The 18,135-nt window shown below is 42.5% G+C and overlaps 1 protein-coding gene across 1 annotated transcript in view; it reads right to left on the bottom strand.

Moving 5' to 3' along the window:
* Positions 1-18,135, bottom strand: part of waca (WW domain containing adaptor with coiled-coil a) — a 145,010-nt gene that overhangs the window by 51,984 nt on the left and 74,891 nt on the right. Inside the window, exon 7 of the mRNA XM_084326333.1 lies at positions 1,651-1,920. Within this exon, the coding sequence (XP_084182459.1) occupies positions 1,651-1,920 (270 nt within the window). The remainder of the gene's footprint in view (positions 1-1,650; positions 1,921-18,135) is intronic.

The following is an 18,135-nucleotide window of genomic DNA, read 5'->3' as shown; positions in this document are numbered from 1 at the left end:
CTCAGTAACACACACTGCCCCTCCCCCAGTCCCCACACACAGAAAGGTAGAATGCCCCCGCCCCTCCTCCTTCCCCTCTCAGTCTCCTGTTCTCTCACGGTTAGCTGCTTAGCTTAGTTAGGTAAGCAGCCAACGTGACGTTCATTTAGATATTTAACGTGACGTGGGCATAAAGGAATGGCGACGATGCAAAGCATGTTAGATGCATTTGACCCGTTGCGGGGAAAAAACTGCACAGACTTATATATCGAGTGGCAAAATAGACGCTCTGTTCTGCTGTACAGAGCTACACAGAGTTTCACAATACTGGGCGCCGGCGGATATGACTCGCGAATTTTCAAAATCGCAATATGAATCGATATTTTTACGTTGCATCGATCGTATTTGATTAATGATAATAGATCGCTATATCGATCTGGATCGATGTATCGTCCCACCCCTATTAGAAGCCAGGTGTAAATTAAGTTCCCACAGGTGCAGTTTTGCTTTTCCTTTTCATCATATTCATAATTTGCAATCATGAGTCAATGCAGAGCAAAACTCAGGAAAAGCTGCAGCAACTACCCGTCTCTCCATCTCTCAACAGCAGATTTGGCTTAGTAGCTCCACTTATATAGCTCCCCCCCTTTCTCTCCTCTCTCGCCCTCTCTCTCTCATCACAATACAAATCATCTATCAGACACCCGCACGACACAGGCCACAGACAGCGTTCATCCATCATTTAACACTGCTCCTCATCACAACAATGCTCGCTAGTACATCATTTTAGCCAACTACAAAAAATACAGCATGCCTGCACGACAACTGCAATTTACTCACTATTAGTAGTGACATTTGTATAACTGTCCGAGTGAAACTTTATGAGAACATCTCTCCATTCCTCCCAGCTGCGTGAAGTTGGCACTAGAACATTTTCAAATTGCAAGGCGGCAAAAGAATATATATATCACCTAAAATAACATTGAAAGCAATGCCTGAACAAGTTGCAATGGTGTAATTTTCTTAAGAGTCTTAAAGGGGAATTCCACTGTGGGTCTCTTTAAAATTGCTTCACTACAGTAAAGGTGCTCCCATAGTCGAGCGGACTGTACACGGACTGGACTCTGCGGAGGTCCACTGGACTCTTTGAGCTTTCATAGTCGAGCGGATCTCCGCGGACCAATTTCCTACATGTCTCGCGCCAGTTTACACCTCGCGCCAGTTTGTGTGACACCAAGTGGCCGCTGCGGACGTCCGCGCGTCAGAAAATAGGAGCTTCGCACTTGGGACTCTGCTTTGGGTCCGCTTTGAGTACCCTTTGGGTCAGCTTTGAGCCCGCGGGAGTCTGCTCCGTGTACGGTCCGCTCGACTATGGGAAGGGCTTTAAATGAGCAACCAGCACACATACATAACATCAGACCAGAGATATAGGAAATGGCTTCCTGCTTGACAATGGAGACACTGAGGTGAAAATGGGGCGGGCACCAGACAACGCCAGTCAAACCACACAAAGAGTGGAGGTTGGGCTTTTACTTCTGGTTACTCAGTCACCTGGCGAGAGAGTGGGAAGCTGACCAAGAGAGATCATCCAAGGTATCAGGACATTCTAATTACCCACCCGTTCTTCTAAACCAGGGAGATATTGGGAGTTGTATTGTTCCATCTACTCACCTTCGTTGATCTTGGCCATGTCAACACTGGCGTTGTTGAGCTGCAGTGCGGTCTGAAGTGCTGGGAGGAGCTGACGGAGCAAAGTGGGGTCCTGCAGCAGGGGCGTGGCAGGGGACTGCAGGGCGGGGGACTGCATGACCGGGGACACGGGCACGGTGGAGGCGGAGGAGCCCGGTGGCCCCGTGGAGGGGTTCAGGCTCCCTGAGCCTGAGGATGACGACTGGGACTGGGTGGCCAGGGTCGCTGTGGGCTTCTCCACCTGGACTGACTCTGTGAAGGAGAGGAGGAAGACTACTGGTCAACAGGAGAATAGCTGCAGTTTTCAGCGGATTTATCCAGGCTGTTCTACATTTCCATGACAATAATTTCCTCATCAGGTAGGGGGTTATGATAAGCAACAGGCAAAACATTGTGATTAGTCTTGCTCATGATTGGTACCCATCCCAGAACAATGATCGTTCCAATCCAATGGGTCAGGTTTCCACATTCTTGTGGTTGACCATTCAAATGGCTGCACTGATGTTTTCAATGGGTCATGTGCAAAAGTATAACAGCCTCCTGACTTATTTCAGCATTCCTGGTCCACTCAACACAACGTGCACTAGGGGTGGGTGTGGGGAGAATAAAGGAAAAACAATCTAGTCGTCAAGGAGGCTGCCTTGACAGTCCATTTGAAAACAAATTTAGAAAGTTAAAACATGTAGGTGGATCAACTTAAAACGCATGAACTATGAATAGCAACAGAGGTGACGAACATGTGGCATATTTCCACCCTTCCAATGTCTTAGTTTTCCCGAATAGACCAGTTTTTATTTCAAATGACTCGGTATGAAGGCTAGACGGTTTACACATCTTTCAGACCTGTTGTAGTAGCGTGTTTGCATTACAGAATTACAGATTAACAGTGACCCAGACATGTGTGGAGTCAAAAGTATGATACATTTGTCATCAAGAGTTATTAGAAGTAAGCATTTTTTTTTTTTTATCCACTTTTTCTCCCATTTTCTATATTTTCTCCCATCCCAATTTCGTATCATCCAATTCAACCCTCCCCTGTCACGAACGCTGTTTCTTGCCTCCCACAAGCCGGCTGCAATGTGGACTAAGTCATACATAGCACAAGTCCCCTCCGGTACTTGAGGTAACAGCAGTCGCATCTTTTCACCTGCGCAGCTCGATCTCTCAGTGGTGAGGAGTAACGCGTGGGAGGCTCACGCTGCCCCCGACACTTCCTGATTCTACTGCGCAGGCGCACCAACCGACCTGTAGGAGTCGCTGTCCACAACGCCCGATCCCCACCCATCAGTTTCGCACCCCCTAATACGGCCAATGTGTATTAGTACGGACGACCAGCTAAACTGAAAGCAAATGTGGAGCGCTGGGCTCGAACAGGCAAGCCCAGCGTCTCCAGATTTTGTGGCGAGCGCCTTGCCCACTACGCCACGTAGCCGCCCCTAGAAGTAAGCATTCTTGGATTGGTGTGTGGAATTCTTGGCAGTAGTCTTTGAAAGGCACAGCTATGCAAGGTTTCACATGATTCTCATTAGAGGCTTCACTCTCTGCAGGAGCAGCAGCCACTAAAATAAGCCAATGCTCCTTCACCATCGTTGAGCATCTTTTCCCCCATTACCCTCCCCTGTGATATACTCAGTATTGTCATAGATACTGCTGCAATACAACACTTACAATCCCAGTCCAAATGACTCTCTCTGGCCCGACATCTAATCAACTTTCATTTCAGCTTTGTCACCTGCGTGACCCGGACTCCAGAACAGACACTAAGCCGCCGACCTTGGCGCGGTCACGGTGGGAATGCGACGGGTGTGCAAATGGTCTGCAGTGAGATGGTGCCGCTCACAGCTGGGGTGGAGGCCGTTTCTCTGGCTGTCTGACAGAATGCAGAGGGAGATGGAGGAGGAGAGGTGCTGCTGTGGTGCAGTTGTTCTCAGAAAAGAGCACATTCATCAGGGCCCTGTGACTGCCTATGTTCCCCCTGTCGCTCATCTGCCTGAGTTACAGACCCTGCACTCTGTCCGCACTGCTACACACTCCAGGCTCCAGCTAGTCCTCAAGATAGTATATCAATATACACACACACACCTAGAGATGTTCCGATACCATTTTTTCCTTCCCGATCCGATTCCGATACCTAAGCTTTGGGTATCGGCCGATACCGATACTGATTAGATACCAGTGCATACATAAAAAACTATATTATATAAATTCAACTTTAATTTTTTTTATATATACTGTTTTTTAGTAATAACTAGAAAGTAATGGTATTTATTCAACAACAGGTGATTGTATAGATTAGTATCATTAATCAATGAGTATGGGGCTGCGGCACTGCAGATATACCCTACTCCAATGATCCGCACGGACATTAGACGGTGTTGCACTCGCTACCCAGTCTGTAAGCTAGTAGCAGATGGAACGTTCATGTTGTGATTTTCGATGCAAAATAAATATTCAACATTCTCTTTTGAGACTCCGCCTCAGACTCTTATCGTTTGGAACTTGCTGTACTTTGCTTGCAGGTCTGCATCCATTATTGCTGGATTATGAATAGCACCAACTTTAGCCACGGTACCGGTATCAAGCTAAGCTAGCTGACCTAGCTCGTATTCCCCGCATTGACATTTGATAACGTTAGTCAGCTAACGCTAGTCAGTAGCTACTTAACTTAAATACGATTCACCGCCATATCAGATTTAAATTTCGAAGTGAATTTTATTGTTTGTTTTGAGTTGACCTTTAAATTCAGCTCAATCAACTAACCTTGCTAGCTTTGCATACAGAATACAATTTTATGTTAGGCTATAGTGCAAAATAAATTTTGGTTCATTATGAAAATGTGATGGGATGGACTGGACACCATATTCTCAATAGCCCACCCTATTTTATGGAAAACCGCAAATCAGCAACTGTTTACACACAAACATTGATCTCTGAGATTACTTCTGTGTACTTATACTGTATATTATTCATCTAATCAGTGAGCAGATTAAAAAAAAAATCCCCTTTGGAGCTAAACATTTGCAGCCATCTTGCATTTGAAGGTAAAATCATTATATAAACACCAAATATGCATTCCTCGACTAAAATAAGCTCTGAAACCATGTATTGTGCATCAATGTAGGTCAAACCATTAAAAAGTTTATATCCACGGCAGCCATTTTGGATTTCGGTCCGTCACAAAATGTTCGCTTAAAATTTAAATACACACCGGCTAAATTAATTTATTAACCCTCCTAGATGACAAATCCATTCAGAAACGGACTGTCGCTGTCCACGGTCACGGAAGTGCCACAGATCAGATAACCCAACTATATAGGCAACAATCAGTGCAAGACATTTGTGATGAAAGAACTTAGACATCTATTTTGATTTCATGCATCGGGTATAACATTATTATAATGAGCTCAATAAACAGAGATATTATTTGACTGGAATTTCTCACATTTGTCCAGGACATTGAAATCTTCCTAGACACGTGGACCGTACCATTTAGCAAAAGCCTGCACTGGAGAGTTGGGTATATATGTGCAGCAAAAATGTAAGGAATGTTGCTGCTCTGCTATTTCTAGTAAGGGCTGGGCAATATGAAAGAAATTTATATCACGACAAATTAGGGGTGCGCACACAACTTTAACATTTTGGTCCACATATCCCACACTAGACTTTCAAATTTAGAAGATTTTCTTTAACTTTTCTTGGAAGTTTACCAAGGGCTACATTGCAACAAGCTAATGCTATGTAGACAGCAGTAGCAGCCAGTTGTTGCTAACAACAACAACAACAACAACAACAACAGCATAAGCAGGTCAGGCCCCTGAGTTAGCCGGATAATTTTCAGGATGGCTTGACTTAAGCCAGACCTTTCTGTTCCGACGTCGGATTGTCTAAATCACTATGGCAACAGATCAGAAAGTTTGAACCTGCTCCAGCGCAGGGTTAAGTTCAGTTAGCTGGATAACCTGCATGGCCATGCCCTTGCAAAAAAATGCCAGCTCGCTTCCTGAAATAATCCTCCCAGTCTAGATCCCATTATACCATTCTGAATTATGTTTGTGCTTCGTTTTTCTAGGATGCTTTTGAAATGTAAAATGATATACCTAAAATGCTGATAATAAATCATATTCAGCCTATAGATTTACTTTGTCCTAAATAATGCACATCATATACGGATACGGAGCTCGCGCGTCGCGACACACACTAGTGGTTATTTTAGTAATGCGGATCATTGCAAATGTGAATCCCGCTGGGATATTTTTAATGAATGAAACCTATCTGGCGTTTGGCTCCGATTCGTTTCATATTCTTCGGTGTTGATGTATTTGCTTAACGGAGCGCCCGGATTGTGTTTCATTCAGCATAAATTGAAGCGTCTTTATGCATGGACTGTGGATATGAATTACGACAAATCTGAATCTGTAGATTGTTGAATTGTATCACTGTCACTCACACGTTATTGTGATATTGTAACTGGGATTAAAATGTCTGATGAGATGCACTGTTTGACGGATTTGAGAAATTGAATGAGCCTCTGGCGTTTTGATGAATGAATTTGAGAAAATGCATTTATCTGTTCAAGCACTGTTATCTGATGATGAACATGAGGTGTCACTGGTATAAACCAAAGGTTAATCAATTCAATGCATGTATGGATGATGTCCGAAACAGATTAAAACCTGATTAATAGTGAAACTGCATAGCCTCCCTCCAAGCCTCTCTGACACGTTATTTCAGGGGTCGCGCCTTGAAAACGTTGGGAACCATATATTTATATATAAAGTACATGATACCTAAGCCGAGCGCATACAGTACAGATATCTTCATAAGTATCTATTAATTCGATCAATTAGATAGTCTTTGGGCTTGTTTGTATCTTGAACTACCGTAATTTTCGGACTATAAGCCGCGCTTTCCCCCCCCATTTTTCGACCCTGCGGCTTATATAACGGTGCGGCTTATATGTGACTCGACGTGACCAAACCCGAAAATGTTAAAATCAAAATATTGCTTTTTTGACTGCATTGAAATGTTATTTATCTGTTCCCTTATTTGCTAAACTTAATACAACTTGTAAATGAGTTAATTCTTGTTATTTGTCCGACAGTATTGTGTCCCAATGCTAATTACATATGGTAATTAAACATTAAAACACCTGCGGTTTATAGTCCAGTGCGGCTTATATATGTACACATCATTCAATTTAGCTGCTGCGGCTTATATTCAGGTGCGGCTTATAGTGCGAAAAGTACGGTAATAATTTTTGCTAGCAAGATCTCATTCGATTATTCATTCCATTAAAGAAATATAATCTGATTGATTGGGGTAATGAGGGATTTAACATTAGCCTATAGATTATGCATTTAACTTGTCGGCGAGGCTATTGAGCCGTACTGTATTGTACCCATTCTGCAATCTGTTAATAAAGTTTTCAATCAATCAATACCGTTAGAAAATCAGGATTTCTGCAATCGACACCTGTTGTCTTTTCAGGTGAGGCGGCCGCGCGCACTTATCCTGAGTATCAAGTATGGTTTGAATTAACGAGACTGAATCAGCGTTCGAGGAACAGGGAAAGCCTGGATTCAAACATCGGGTTAATTGAATCTGGATAATGGGACTTTTGATCGATTTAGTTGAACCAGGTATGGGGAATATGGCCCAGGTAGCGCTGCAAGCAGACAACAGTCAATTGACATTGAAAATTGCACTATACCGTTCCACTGTTTAAATCATTTCAATGACATTTTCAACAACAATACATCTAAAATGAAAAAAATTATTAGTTTTACAACCATATTACAAAAGTCGACTTTGATCGCCGCAAATTATTATTCAGTTATTCGTTTTTTTTCATCTGGAATTTCTTTCCGATCAGATACAAGAAAGGAAAGAGCAGACTAGTGTTCTCCCTGATAAAGTTCAGGTCATTCAACAAGCTACTCTATATGTTCTACCAGTCTGTTGTGGCCAGTGGACTCTTCTTTGCTGCCGTGTGCTGGGGAGGGGTGAAACGGTTCACAAAGCTCGATTTACACTTCGGTACGGTTCAGCGGGGAGAGAAAAAAAATCCCATTGACAATTCCAACAGCATTTGGCGAAAAAAATATGTACAAGCTTTTTGCCTTCAACGTATTAGCTGAAGGCATAAGGAACACATGCTTGTCTATTGTCAGTCATCTGTCCATTCTAGGCTCTGGCTCTCATAAGGGGGCGTGTCTGAAGAGCTTTTCACCCTCACTCCGGTGTAATCAAAGAACTGTGGGCAGTCAGGTAACTTTGCTCTTGAGGTCTGATCCTCTGTAGGCCCAAACGGACAGCTGCACTCCCAACTCACCCGGGCAAAGCGCAAAAGGTCCTGCTCGGTTTTTGATTTAAAAGAGTTGCTAACATTAACCTAAAATTTGTATCCCTTATTTTCAGTGTTGTATGACAGTAAATGGAAATGGTTTATGTGACATAACAAAATCACTCCATAGTAGGGCCGTCAACAACGAATATTCTATATTCCAATTGTTAAAAAGAATTCGATTGTAAAAATTTATATTTTAAGTGAATAAAAAACAGCCGCGTGGGTCTGAACGCGCTGCATGACGGACAGGAGAGACGTGACAGCTATATATATTGATGGGATATTACTGCACCCTTTATGTGCACCTTACAAAAGCACTGGATAAAAGTATACATTCACACTAATAAAACAAATTGTCTATTGGCTGAGCAGCCTGGGATTCGTGTGACATGTCCAGAATCAACCAGGAAATAGCTAACGGCTAATAGTTGTTGTCGTCGAAAATTGATAATAATCACAAGATACATTCAGTGCTGCATCTAACAAATTAATGGATTTATGGAGACAAATTTATGGAAAGTTCAAGACCGGACCACAAAGCTTCTGGAAGGGTTAGAATGACACACAACTGCGCTTCCAATTCGTACGGTGATGGTCTACCGGCAGCAAAAAAAAGTTAGTCTCTCGGCCTCTGCATTATGATATTATGATTTTAAATTTGTACCTGTAGTGCCATCACACCCGCCTACGGGTCTGGCGACCTCTTTAGCGGGTTGACAACTAAATGTAGTTCTATTCCTTGATCTGAAGAACGTCAATAATGCAACAGCATGGCGTGAGGATGGCAGAGAGTTCAGATCCCAACTCTGCTCCGGAGAGAGTGATTTGCACTCTGAAAAGCCCCGTTTAGAAATACTTCGGATTTATGCTGAACCAGTCAGCGTTATGTCAGCTAAGTTACATGTATCTTTTTGTGTGCCAAGTGCTAACGCTAGCGTTTTGAGAGTTATAGCGTCAATAATTTAAGTACCATACCTTTTCCGTTTTTTATAGCATCATTATTGTAAATCATCCCAGGGCAAAAATACTTTGTTTAGTCACATTTCTAGGAATTGTGTGCCTTAATTTTATTTAAGCAAAACATGAAACAAGTATATAGGCTACTGTAGGCTTACTGAACAGATATTGAATAACTAATTGACAGAAGCATCATACGGATCCCCAATGGTTTGTACGGTTTCATGTCAAATAAAATATATTGTTTGACGTTTATCACGCCTTTTTCGGAGGCGCGCTGCTGTGTATGAATGTCCGTTCTATATTCCGTGAACTTTAATTAATTTGATCTTGCTCCAAGAGACACCCTTCCGAGAGATGGAGATAATACATTATTCTATTTGTATGCTGGTGTAGGTATGTTGATATTATTTTGTTTAAATAAATTACCTATAGCCTAGTACAGGGGTCGGCAACCTGCGGCTCTCTTTAGCCAATCAGCTGCGGCTCCCTGCCCCCAAAAAAGCGTTTCTTTTATTTTTATTTTGGAGATTGATGTCATACTGTGACAAAAGATATTTCATCAACCAAGATATTTAGTCAACAAAAGGCTTACCTGTATGACTGATATGTGGTGCGAAATTTGCGTACAACGAAAAATGTACTTTTTATTTGATAGATTTTCCACAAATAAGGGAAGGACTAATAGAGCTGCATAGTTCAGGGTTTTATTTCAAAGTAGGTCTACAGATGCCAGTGTTTTTTCTCCTTTTCTGTGTTTTATTTCAAAGTGGGTCTACACATGGTAGTCTTTTTTCAAAGTGGACTACTTTTTATTTGATAAATGTTCCACAAATAAGGGAAGGACTCAAATATACCTGAATAGTTCAGGGTTTTATTTCAAAGTCGGTCTACAGACACCAGTGTTTTGTCTCCTCTTCTGTGCTTTATTTAAAAATATGTCTACACAGCCAGTATTTTTTCTCCTCTTCATAAGAGTTTGAGATTTTCCTTTGTTATAACAGGTAAAAACAGCAATAAAAAGTCAAAACTTTTCTTTTTGTTGCTTTATAATCCCATTAATGCAACAAACTGTGTGCTATAAGTATAAAGTATAATAGATTGCAAATTACTTTGGGTATGCAATTGTCAGGCGTTTATGCTAAATGTGGGGTATGCTTGGGGATATATAAAACGTTATACACTGTGTTATCTTCATTTTAAGGGTAAATAGGTTGTGCGGCTCCCTGAGCATTTTATTTTGTGGGACGGGGGAAAAGTGGCTCTTTTGATAGTAAAGGTTGCTGAGCCCTGGCCTAGTAGTTATGTCTCCCGTTGTATTGGTTTTCCCTCTTATGGACATAATGTGCAACAATAGATATTCGAATGGTTTAACTTTGTACCTATGTGTTTTAATAGAAGGAATATTCAAATGTAATTTTTGGCACATTTTGACAGCCCTACTCCATCCACAGTCCACGACCACGAGTGATGTATTACAGTAGCAAAGTGGACTGGGCAGTTTCCAGGCGCCACAAACTGCGGTTCAGATCTTTTACATGAACCCATTCCATTCCTAGTGCTGGGAGTGTACAATCAAAGGAAGGCAAGCTAGCTTAACCAACCGATTAAAAAAGGATGACACTGAAGGCTATGGTGGAGGAAAGGATGAGGTCCAAACTCATCTCACATCATGAACAAAGCCTCCCAACCTTTGTATGACTAGCTGGAGTAGCTAAGGACCACATTCAGCCATAGACCCATCCCCTGAAGATGTGGGAACGCTTCAGTTATTCCTTTGTACCAACTGCCACACGTCCCACTCCCTACAATAACACATGCGGCAACAGCCCCTGACCGTGGCCAGCTGAGGTGCTTCTCTCTCTCACTCACAGCCTCACCTCTCTCAATTTCGGCATTGCTCATTCAAAACTGCTACACAACACACAACTCCAATACCTTCAGTATTATAGTTTTTGTATATATAGATTTCCATCTGTAGCCGTGCACATCTGCTATGTACATATAACTTTTATTGCACCAACCTAGATATATATACGTCTTTGCACACTATGTAATCATGTTACATAAATCTGTACATGACTTACTATAATCCTGTACATACTGCTACATTTCATACCTCTAGAGATCCATATAGTATACATGTACCTATATTATTGCACCAATGTAATTTCCCCACAAGGACAATAATAAGTTCCTCTCATCTTAAATCACGATACATGTCCATGTATGCAAAATCAAAAGTAAAAAAAAGTATCCAATGGAGTTTGACCATAGTAGGAGAAAAGGGGTCCCTGAAAATTGTGTGTCACGTGTTCTTTCAGCCCGTGCAACCTTACGAGCATGGCGTGAGACATAGAACACTGGAGAGTGCACTGGAGACCTTGAAATATAACAAGCTAACTGCCTGTTAACACTATGGGTGCCGGAGGTTAAATTCATGCTATACCATGGGTTGCCAGCTCTATTTGTCTATGGATAAGTACCCCTTCTTTGCATGGCTATAACTTTTTAAATTCTATTGCTACATTGCCATTATTAGGGCCCATTCAAAGTCCTATATGTATTGTTCATTGTGTAGCAACGTTAAACTTTTTCATTCACATATTCATAGTAAAGTATGGTCTAATGTATAAGTATGTTTTCATCTCTTTCTGCAGCTTTCTCCAGAACGTGATCTATAGCCCCAAATGCATTATATTGATGATGAAATACAGTTTGATGGCAATCGGGGCGATATAAAAAATTTCAATTGGACGTACTTCTAGAATGATCTACGTATGATCTGATGATGACCGGATGGGCGGGGGATCGTTTATAATTCCGTGGGCAGCGTTAGATGATTCATCCAGAGTGGGTCATATGTTCATCATAACAGTTTATATGGAACACGTTCAAGAATAACGCTGAATCTCACCGGATCTTCCTCGCGCCGTTGGACGATCAGCGTGGTGTAGACCGTTTTCGATTATGGGATGTTTATCCTGATGAACCATTTCCAGCTTGTATAATACTATATACGTCCAAATCATGTTGTTTATCGAGTTATTGGCAATGGATCGCTATTATATTGTGACGAGCGAGTGCCGGCAGCCAAACCGAGTGCCCGGAAGTAATATGGCCGACCAGCACAACCGCCATAGCACTTCCTGTTTGGCGATTGCGCCGATCGGCCACCAGATGGCGCTCCTGAACCGCCAGAGAGCTCAGTGGGTCCTCCTGGTGGATCTCAGGCCAGCGGAGGGGAAATATGAATCCGATCGCAGATTTTTTAAATATTGATATTAAAGACGCTGTAAAGCGTCCTTTGGCAACTTGAGCATGGCCGGGAATGACGCTGTAAAGCGTTTTCCGGCAGTTAAGTGTTAATCATAAGAGGTTGGACTCATTACGACTTAGCCAAAACCGAAATTCAAACAACACGGACGGGATATAAATATTGCAAGAGCCAAGAAAACGGCAATAATTGACATTGCAGAGACAGGAAATGTATTCAGCTTGTAGACTGTAGTAGAATAACAATAATAGAAAACTCTTGTCTAGTTGTGTGGAAATGTGAATATAAACAAAAGTGAGCCGTTTACAAGAAAACTCTTGTTGGACTCTTGTTGTCGTACTGAACTGCATGATAATGTAAAGTGCAGAAACTATTTTATTAGCCCTGCTAAACCGCAAGGGCAGGGATTAAAGCAAAAAAAATCTCCTGACTGAATTTCAGGCCAAGTCATTCTTATTTTAACCTCCACTGTATTTTTTTTTAATAGCGTTAGCGTTTTAAGGGAGCCTACTTGTAGAGCCTACTGTCCTGACTGTGACTATAGACCCTACTGTTGTGGTTGTTGTGCCAGGCAGAGAGGCCGTGTGCTGGAGAGCGTGATTCCAAGTCTTGTGGCTAGCTTCTGATTGATGGCGAGCTAGCACCCTTTTCCCATTACTTTGAACCATGAACTAAAAGGCTTGTTATCACACAGGGACTAAACACGTTTCGCAATTATGCCACAACAATGTGGAACGCCGGGGCGGCTACGTGGTGCAGTGGGCAAGGCGCTCACCACGAATACTGGAGGCTGGGCTCAAACGGATCATCTCCCTGTTCGAGCCCAGCGCTCCACATTGCTTTCAGTTTAGCTGGTCGTCCGCACTAATACACATTGGCAGTATTAGGGGGAGGGAAGGGGCCCCTCCAAAGCCCAGACCCCTGACGCTGAAAGATCGAGCCGCGCAGGTGGAAAGATGCGACTGCTGTTACCTCGAGGGGGGGGGGTGGACCTGCCACGCGGCACACGGGAGAGGAGAGGGGAGGGAGGAAGGGAGCCCCCCCCCCCCGCCCACAAGCTGCCGCGCGGCACACCCGAGAGGGAGAGAAAAAAAAGAAATGGAGGGAGAGGGGGCCTCATCTCTCTCTCTCTCCGTCTACCAGTCGCAGACTGTGTGGACTGACTGTCACTCAAAGTGCTTATGGGCGGAGCCAGGCCATAACAGCCTGAAATCTTGAAGCTGAAAAATGATGGTTTTGAGTACTCTATTAGAAATATAAAACAATGCATTAAAAAAAAAAAAAAAACTTACAGATGTCTTCAATAGACTCACAGGAATTGTGTAAAGTTGCCCAAATAGTGCTAGGAATAGCAACGCATGTCCCCTTTAACTTAAATCCCCCCGGCCCTAATATAACATGCACAATTAACCGGATGTTGTTTGTTCATCCCACGCAGCGCGCAGCTACACTGAACGAGAGCTGTAATTCAGCATAGCATATTAGCCTTAGTATGGCGAGTCAATACTAACTGACAAGCCAGAGCCATGTCATTGTTCAACTTTATTGCAAACTTTATCACGCATTTGAAACAGCATCACACGAATGTGAATATCACTGGTACACGGAAAAAAACAGATCCTAGTGCAAACCCAGCTCCCTGTGGCATTCAAGCAGCATCTCGCTATTAATTCAGACCGGGCCAAAGCAATAACAAACACCATACATAGGTGTTTTTATAGCAGCAGATCTGCGACCATACTCCGTTGTCGAGAACACTGGGTTTAAGCACATGTTAAAAGTAATATAGCCCCGCTACCTAGTTCCCTCTAGGGCTGTCTTAAATGCTTCGAAGCTTCGAACGTTCGATTCGATGGCACAAGCTTCGAACATAAAAAAAAAAATCGAAGTTTATAAAAAAAAAAAAAAAAAAAAATGTTTACTTCGATTTGTGTGTGTGTGTGTGTGTGTGTGTGTGTGTGTGTGTGTGTGTGTGTGTGTGTGTGTGTGTGTGTGTGTGTGTGTGTGTGTGTGTGTGTGTGTGTGTGTGTGTGTGTGTGTGTGTGTGTGTGTGTGTGTGTGAACTACCCATCCCAGTTAGGACAGCCGAATCCCGTCCAATCTTTCGCCGTCGACTAAAGACTCACTTCTTCAACCATTATCTGAAATGATAAAAAAAAAAAAAAAAAAAATCTAACCGTGACTAACCTTACTGTCATGCACTTGTCCTAATAAACTAACCTACACTGTAACACGCAACACTTTGATGAACATTGTTACTCTTGCTGTCTTGTCGTACAGAACTTGTAAGTCGCTTTGGATAAAAGCGTCAGCTAAATGACTAAATGTAAGTGTGTGTGTGTGTGTGCAGGGAGCTAAATTAACTTTTTGACTCACCGGCCAGTGGCGGGTAGATGGGAAGAGTCTACCCGCCAAGCATATTTCTTACCTGCCAAAAAATTTTTGATTAAAAAAATATATATATATTTTATATAATTTTTTTTTTTTTAAATAAAATATATATTATATAATCATACTTGTAGTTGTATTATCTGTGAGACATCGCCACCACGCAATAAGTCAAAATGCTTGCTATCTGCAAACAGCTCCACTGTCTGTGTGTATACTTGAGTAGCCTCCAGCTCCAGCAAGGATTCTCCGGCCCTGCAGCTAGACCCTATATTCAGCTAGACCCTACATTCAGCATGCAAGGATTCTCCGGCGATGCAGCTGGACCCTATTTTTTAACGTTACGGTTATTTTGTCAAATCACATTCAACATGCCCTCAGCTAGAATACGCATTCAATCAATGTTATAAGACATTGATATCAGGAGCTATCTGTAGCTACTGCTAGCCCGGTAGATAACGTTAAGACAATTTAGTTTACTGGGACAGATCGATCTAAGTGAGCTAGCTAACGCGAGCTAGCTAACGAGGGAACGGAGGTATTATACAGCTCATGGAGGTCCGATCTAGACTAGAGCAGACTGCTACCATTCTGAGAGCTTAACGTTAGCACTAGAGCTGCGGGCGAGCTGCTACCATTCTGAGAGCTTAAAGGATAACTCCACTTTTTTTTTAAATTAGCTTATTTAACATCTTCCCTGGAGTTAGACAAGAAGATACATACCTTTTTTGTCTCTGTGCGTGCATTTTAGCTTTGGGAATAGACGCTCCGTTAGCATAGCTTAGCTTCATCACTGGAAGTGGGGGAGGACAGTAGCCTTACAGTGCCTTACAGTGTATTGCAAGGTCTGACATTGACCAAACTTGATATGCATGACCTTGGTGGGCTCTAGGTCAACTCCTGAAAAGGGGGTCAATGTCAGACCTTGCAATCAAAAGTTAGGGGCGCACTGAAATTATGGCAAGGGTTATTAGCCCCCTAACTTTTGATTGCAAAGTCTGACATTGACCCCCTTTTCAGGAGTTGACCTAGAGCCCACCAAGGTCATGCATATCAAGTTTGGTCAATGTCAGACCTTGCAATACACTGTAAGGCACTGTAAGGCTACTGTCCTCCCCCACTTCCAGTGATGAAGCTAAGCTATGCTAACGGAGCGTCTATTCCCAAAGCTAAAATGCACGCACAGAGACAAAAAAGGTATGCATCTTCTTGTCTAACTCCAGGGAAGATGTTAAATAAGCTAATTTAAAAAAAAAGTGGAGTTATCCTTTAACGTTAGCACTAGATGCTGCAGGCGAGCTGCTACCATCTGAGAGCTTAACGTTAGCAGTGGCACTAGAGCTGCGGGCCGCTCTGTGTTGATACGAGCAGAAGCCAATAGTATCCCGCTGCAGGGCTGGCCGGATATGACTCGTTGCCACGTTTTTTTTCAAAATAAGAATATCATACGAACCGAATGCTGCTAACTGCCGGAGCCATCGATATTATGACTCTAGCTGCGCTTGGGCCGGAAATGAGACCCGCACAGATTTTCAAAATAAGAGTAACGTTATGAACTACACGTCCACACGCCACACGGCGGGCAGGGCTCTCAGTGGCAAGCGCCAAAGGTAAAAACTGAGCGCCCCTGGCGGGCGGCGGGCTTTAATTTCGCCCCCTGTGTGTGTGTGTGTGTGTGTGTGTGTGTGTGTGTAGGTGTGTAGGTGTGTGTGTAGGTGTGTGTGTAGGTGTGTGTGTGTGTGTGCGCGCACCTTGTAGAATTCCACACATAAGAAAGAAAGATACTGGGATGAATAAACAAAATAGGAAATAAAATGTAGAAATGCATGCAATACATAAATAAATATGAATCTCCATATATGAAATATAACATTTAGATAAGGTGCTACTGAGATGTTTTGGTGAGTTCTTTGTTTTTTTGTGGAAGTTGCCCTTCTTAAAAATGCATGAACATTCACTGATAATTGGTCTGTAGTGGAGTCTACAAGGTCTACATTGCCGGACCTTGTAGAATCCGGACCTTGTAGACTGACATAATTCTGTGCATAGTTTAGTCTACACAGGCCATATTTCAAATAATCAAAATCTTACTTCATTCATCTTAAACATTCTTGATTTGGGGGATTGGTAGTTCCCATGAAATCTGAAGTTGTTCAAACGACAACAGCGATCCACCTTGAATTAAATCACACAGCCGAGTGAAACCTTGTTGGATGCGTCAGTCACGAAAGGGGCTACTTAATTAATTAATCCAACCCACTTTATTTATAGAGCACATTTAAAAACAACAACGTTTACGAAAGTGCTGTACAAGTCCCACAACATAAGATAAAAAAAAAAAATATTAAAAAAAAATATTTTTTTTTATTTTTTTTCGAGGCTTCGAATTAAAATCGAAGCTCGGCCCCGAAGCTTCGATTGCCAAAAAAAGCTTCGAAGGTCAGCCCTAGTTCCCTCTCGTCCGTATTTCAGCCAGCAAGTCATACCACCAGCTCTGTATAAACTAGCCCCTTTCGTGACTGTGATTCAAGCCCTGGCTGCCCCTGCGTTCAAGCATCACAGTCATGAAAGGGGCTATGTATAAACAAGCACACGCTACAGTTGTCCACGACTTATCCTCCAAGGCATCTGCTATATAATAATCTTCAGATTTACTTAAGTGTTATTAATAGGTTACAGCAGTAAGCATTAGTTTGCTCAGTAAATTATGGCCAATTCGTTTTATATTGTTTAATAGAGTTAAATAAATAGATAAATGAAGCAATTTTTTTTTACCCCCCCCCCGTACCGAAAATTATACCGAACCGTGACTTCAAAACCGAGGTACGTACCGAACCATGGATTTGTGTACCGTTACACCCCTAGAGCATACATTTGAGCCATCAAAGAAATTAAGCAAAAGAATGAACCTGTGTTGAACTAGTTTATTTTTTTAGAAAATAAAAAAATAGACTGGATTACTATTACGACTACTACCACTGCCAATACTACTGATACATCCCTATTGACAAAAAAAAATAATGCCTGCGCAAGGGGTTCCAAGGATGTCAGTCGGTTACACTCGGACTGAGCATTAGGGTAGCACACTTACAAGGGGCTCTATGACAGCATTGCTCACATTGCTAGCAAACACTTGGTCCAAGCATTAGGGTGGCTCTATGGCAATGTAGTGAACAGTGGTTCTCAAATCTCCTGTTAGGAGCTGCATGGCCACTGGCAGAGCTTTTAGTCTCTTGGTCTCGTTTTCAAATAACATCCCCTCAAATATTGAAGATCTCCTTTTGACGAATGAATTGTGCCCGATCCCAAAACAATATGATTAACACTTTAATCGCCAAGGACGCCTAAACTCGTCATTCCCCGCCATGCTAATTCTGCCAATGGCGCCGTAACACGTCATTGAGATCAATATTTCAAAAATCTGTGATCGCAATCATATTTCTCCCACGGAGACTTGAGATCTACTGTTGATCCCCTCTCAACTCTCCAATGGTTCAAG

The sequence above is a fragment of the Notolepis coatsorum genome, assembly GCF_963971535.1.
Source record: "Notolepis coatsorum genome assembly, chromosome: 12".
NCBI classification, from domain to species: Eukaryota; Metazoa; Chordata; class Actinopteri; order Aulopiformes; family Paralepididae; genus Notolepis; species Notolepis coatsorum.
This window is presented reverse-complemented; position numbering and strand designations above follow the sequence as displayed.